This window comes from Eurytemora carolleeae, unplaced genomic scaffold (assembly GCF_000591075.1).
Source record: "Eurytemora carolleeae unplaced genomic scaffold, Eaff_2.0 scaffold1557, whole genome shotgun sequence".
NCBI lineage: Eukaryota > Metazoa > Arthropoda > Copepoda > Calanoida > Temoridae > Eurytemora > Eurytemora carolleeae.
Genome location: NW_019397534.1, coordinates 31,930 through 37,835, shown reverse-complemented (window position 1 = coordinate 37,835; position 5,906 = coordinate 31,930). Strand labels below are relative to the sequence as shown.

The 5,906-nt window shown below is 32.2% G+C and overlaps 1 protein-coding gene across 1 annotated transcript in view; it reads left to right on the top strand.

Annotated features, from left to right (window-relative positions):
* LOC111714773 (E3 ubiquitin-protein ligase RNF19B) overlaps nt 1-5,488 on the top strand; it is a gene marked incomplete at its 5' end in the record, with an annotated part of 32,958 nt that extends 27,470 nt beyond the window's left edge. The window contains 2 exon segments of the mRNA XM_023489974.1: nt 2,472-2,541; nt 5,361-5,488. Coding sequence (XP_023345742.1) covers nt 2,472-2,541; nt 5,361-5,371 — 81 coding nt within the window.
* Between the last annotated feature and the right edge of the window lie 418 nt (nt 5,489-5,906).

The following is a 5,906-nucleotide window of genomic DNA, read 5'->3' as shown; positions in this document are numbered from 1 at the left end:
TTACATACATACATACATACATACATACATACATACATACATACATACATACATACACTAGCTTGAGAACCCAGCGTTACTGAAAGTTACTTACGCCGTTTACCCGCACTTGAAAGTCGACCCACTTCCCGAGTTCCCCAATCAAAATTGGAAGCAAATCAGTCCAGGGTTTCCTGAGTTATGATCGTAAAAGCAAACAGACTGACAAACAGATTACAACTTTATATGTTTAGATATTAGATATATATATGTTTAAGAAAGAATATATACATTTATATATACATATCTGAATAAATATGCGTGTTGGATTACGTTACCATAAGACAGATGAATATGTATAAAGATAGAACGTGTTACATTCCCCGGGTGTAACATAGGATAGGTGGCATCTACCTCAAATTTTGGATTAGAATGGTGTTTTCTGCCAAATTATTCACAAGTTTTGAAAATCCAGGGGCATTGCTGGGCACTTCAGCTTTTGATGACATAAATATTGTTAGAAATAATACGGTTTGGGAGAAAATAGTGAAGTCCAATATTTAATAATACTGTTTGTATAGATATATATTTATGATAGACAGGGTTACCAGCTATATATATATTATAGACAGGGTTACCAGCTATATATATGATAGACAGGGTTACCAGATATATACATATGATAGACAGGGTTACCAGCTATATATATATATGATAGACAGGGTTACCAGCTATATATATGATAGACAGGGTTACCAGCTATATATGATAGACAGGGTTACCAGATATATATATGATAGACAGGGTTACCAGATATATATATGATAGACAGGGTTACCAGCTATATATATGAAAGATAGGGTTACCAGCTATATATATGATAGACAGGGTTACCAGATATATATATGATAGACAGGGTTGCCATATATATATATGATAGACAGGGTTACCCACAAAGGATTACACTGTACGATGACGCTGATGACGACTGTACAGGATTTATTCAGTCCTTTTCTAAAATTCATGGTTTCCTAAATGACGATTTTCGGGAATAATCAGAAAATTTAAGAGGAATAGATTGTTTTGAAATCTTGAATAAGGCTAATTTAAGAATTTTCTTGTGGAACATTCGAGGTTTTTCGAGTATATTGGGTTTATTTTGACGTTAAAACTTGGAGTTAATCTGATATGAATATGGGACGCTCTGTATTTCCTTTCATTGCTAAATACTTTATTACACCAATGAAAGACTTTGCATGTCAAACTTTCAAGTTCAACCCTTAGTAAGATCATTAGATTTAAAGAGCTTTAGGTCGTCATTAAAATATTATCCTGTGTGGGTAACCCTGTATTAGAATAGATATATTTTATTATACATGGTGTCCCATTGTACATGAGAATTAAGTAACAACTTTAAAATCGTCTTTGTTAAGAAATAGCATTGTTCTGAAGTCGTAATAAATCTGATATAATGATAAATGTGTTTTCAAAACTGTATAATATTTCTACAAGATGAAGAGGGTCAATTGTATTTCGACAAAATTTTGATGGTAAACAGAAGATTTTTCTACCTTTTTAGTTTGTTATCACAACACAAATTCGTATTTTCTAACAGACAAAACACACTACGGATTTCAGCTCTTCAAGAAGGCATAAAATTACTTTACAAAAGCAATCTCAAAATCATCATTAAATTTCCATGTTTATTGGGACACCCTGTATATCATATATTTTGACGGATTAGGACAGTGGAAGGTGATAGAAAGACATATTGGGGAATGAGATAAGTTTTCTAAAACTTGATTAATACTTTTCAAGCTTGTCAGATTTATCAATTAGCACAGCTAGCTCTGTCACAAAATAAGAAATAAAATGGAATTTCTTACAAAAAATTTAATTTTGCTCAAAATATCTTCTTTTTTTGAATTCAGTCTTGTTGGACTGGTTCATTGTTTAAATCAAGGATTATTGGAATTTTCAAAAAAAAAATTATCATCATTATCTTTACTATTCTCAGTCAAGTGATATTCATGTTGTAAGTTGTGCCATAGGCCCATTTGTATCCAATAAACTTCAGAACGACTGATTCGATCTGGACCAATTTTTTTTGTGGCAATTCCACAGGGATGGGATTTGGTTGTCAGAATCAAAAAGGGATGTCACAAAATAATCTCGATGTTAAACTTTTTTTTTTTTTTGGTTGCCTCTACCATTTTAATTAGAAAAATTTGCACATCTTGCTTTGTTATAGCTTCATTTATTACAAGGAAGAGGAGCAATGTCTAGTTTATAAAATTATATTATTACATTATATTATCATTTATGATTTACAGGTATAGTTTCATCAGTATATATGTTATCTATAGCTGGCCAAACGGCTGAACCAAAATGACTAAAATTCCACGTGCAACACTGGACACTTCAGCTAGTATATATTTAATTTAACATCATTTCTTGTAATATTAATTTTTTATTGTTATTATTATTATTAGATTGAACCTAATGGCGAAGCTTCAACATTAAATATTTCCATCTCTGGAAACCAAGGGGAACAGAAATCAGGTGAATAAATTAATTTTCGTTCAGTGGGGTCCATAAACTTGTGGATTAGGAAGACGCCTCTTAGCAATTGTGCAATGTACACAGACCCATTTCACTTAACAAGTTGATTTTCCAGCTGCTGGTAAAACTATTTGCTTCATAACTACAGCAAATACACATTTGCAAGATTGCTTAAATGTCATCAACATACTCCACAGTGTTATTGGTATCGCTGTACAGTTATCTAGAAATTAGGTTTCAAGTGACCCGCCTTGCAAACTGTTGCATGTCTGATACACAACGTTGCCTTGAACCTTTGCCTGAGTAAAAATAATGAAGATATCCTGAGCCTGCGATTTAAAAACTTCGGCTCGAACCGTAATTCCTTAAACTCGACTTTTATACCCAATCTTTGACCCAACTCTGACGACAGCTTGTGTTACATGATTGACAGCTGCAAGATCTTCGGCTCGACTTTAGGAGGCCCAATAAAAATAAAACCGACCTTGGTTGGTTTTAGTCAAAGATAATATATATATAGATATGCAGGCAGGTATAAATTTAGGAAGAAGGTTTCTACCTGCCTGCATATCTATATATATATTATCTTTGGTTTTAGTGGAGAAAAAGGCTCAATGTTGCGTCTTGTTCTCATAAAAACTGGGAATGCGCCAATTCCTACCATGAAAATCCACCAAATAGAATATTAAACCGGTTTTTTGAACTCAACTCTGAAGAAAATAAGATGAAACTTAATCCGAAAGCTCAAGCCGTAAATAAGGTCCAACGACAGCTTAGACCTGAGCCGTATTTTCCCGAGTTTTTTAAATCGCAGGCTCAGGTTTTTTATTCAAATAAATCGATTTTTTCTTTTTAAAATACAGATACCGTCCTCATTAAAGGTTTTAAGGGTATAGTTGTGATTTTGATGTGAAAATTAGGGTCCTTTGTAAATAATTTTAACTTTTAGATCCCTGGTTCTTGTCAGAAACTTTTTTATCGACTTTATTTGAAGTGTAATGTAGTTTTTCACAAAAATAAGTTCTATCAAGGCCGTTACAGCAAATTTGGAAAACTCTAATTTTTCAGGGTTTTTCTACAAAATTTCTGTCTTACATTTATTTCGTGAATTAACTATTTTTCAATAGAACGTAAATATCAGATTTTTGAGAATATTTGAAATTCCGGAATGTTATAGATTTATTGGTATATTGGTAGATTCGAAGGATGAAGATGATTTTATAATTAAATATTTTTTCTCCATGAATACTGAATATTTTCAAACAATAGAAACAATAAAGATATCGATTAAAATTAGGGTTAAAAACTAGCAAATTATAGTTGGGCGAGGTCAAGGGTTACCCACATAGGATGAGACTGTAAAGACGACCTGAAACTCTTTAAATTTCTCAAATCCGAGGTTTAAGTAATCCTTCTGCCTTGAATATAATCTTGTTATGGTTTATTTAATGATTGGGCAAAAAATAAACAGGTATACAGTTGCAGATGATCATACACTGTACAGTGTATAATCGTATCTGAATAAACAGGTATACAGTTGCAGATGATTGTACACTGTACAGTGTACAATCGTATCTGAATAAACAGGTTTACAGTTGCAGATGATCATACACTGTACAGTGTACAAACGTATCTGAATAAACAGGTATACAGTTGCAGATGATCATACACTGTACAGTGTACAATCGTATCTGAATAAACAGGTTTACAGTTGCAGATGATTGTACACTGTACAGTGTACAATGTATCTGAAGTCTCATCCTTTGTAAGTAACCCTGTATTTCAAATATTAAGATGGTCTGGAACTTTTCAGAAATTCATATTATTAAAAAAAACGATTTAGGTTTTATTTCATTCATCCTTCATTCATCCTTTATTCATCCTTTATTCATTTTTCATCTGTTATTCTTCCTTAAGTTTTTCATTTATTCATACATTTAATAACCGTTAATAACTGGAATGTTTTTCTACTTGGAATTTTGGATTTCATTTGGCGTCAAAGAAAAAACTATTCAAGGTCTTACATTTTACAAACATGTATCTAAAAACCAGGGTCGGATACAGGGGTGAGTCATGGCGTGGAAATATAACGGAAAATAGAGAAAACTGAAATTCCAAAATCAAAATTGTTAAATACATTCTTTATAGTTAGAAATAATAGAGTCAAGATCATTTGGTAGTTTTTTGTTTTAGTTTGAATTTCGCGCTAGATTCGGTAATTTAACTTGAATGGCTTTAAACAATGAGATATATACGCGCATTACAAGTTTCGCTGAACCCTAATAAATCTTTATCCGCCTCTGTTAAAAACCTCAATCCCTTGTAGATATAAAATNGCCCCTGTTAAAAACCTCAATCCCTTGTAGATATATCTGAATCCGCCCCTGTTAAAAACCTCAATCCCTTGTAGATATATCTGTATCTGCCCCTGTTAAAAACCTCAATCCCTTGTAGATATATCTGTATCCGCCCCTGTTAAAAACCTCAATCCCTTGTAGATAGATCTGTATCCGCCCCTGTTAAAAACCTTAATCCCTTGTTAACGATCTTTTGTCAGAGGCAACAGTTTGCAATGAAGAGAAAGTAGATTGGAAATATTCTATTAAAGTTGTTTTTAATTGACTCATATCTTTAAATTCATCAAGTTATTAAATAAAATGGTTATAGGGTTTTATAAAAGTATATTTTAACTTTATATCGCATAGATTAACCTCATAGAAAAATTAATTTAATTTCAAATGAAAAAGTTGAAACTAAGGCTCGGAAAATCAACAAAAAAGTTTGAAAATCGAACATTGTTTAATCTTTTTTATTTTTAGGAGACAGCTAGAGACCTAACAGCTGGCGTTAATGTGTTTCATGTTTAACTAAATTTTTTAAATTTCGTTTTTTCATATTTGCATTGTCAGCTGTTGCAATTGTGGGCTAGCTAAATATTTGCACCCTACACTCAGATTAGTCGAATCTAATAGTCAAATTAAAATTTGTGCAGTACAATTTAAGCAGTTTGTCACCCACTGTCGTAAAAAAAACTATAGTTTTATAATTAAACGGAACCAACATTTTTTGGCCGATCATGTCCAAATTATTGTTGTTTTTAACCCTAGGGAGCCATTTTTGATTCTGTTCTGGCCTTTTGTGGCCCACAGTTACACAGTTACACAGTTACATTTTTATTTAAATTATTATAGTTTGCGTTTCTATTTGAACCTCAAGGTCACTCAAAGATTCTGATTTCTTTTCAACAAAATTTTCAGCAAAATTCGACCACAAATTCGTTATTACCTTAAATCGTATTTTGGCCTCGACTGCGTTTTTCTACGTGAAACTGAATTTGAAAATATCTTACTTTTTTAACTTTAGGA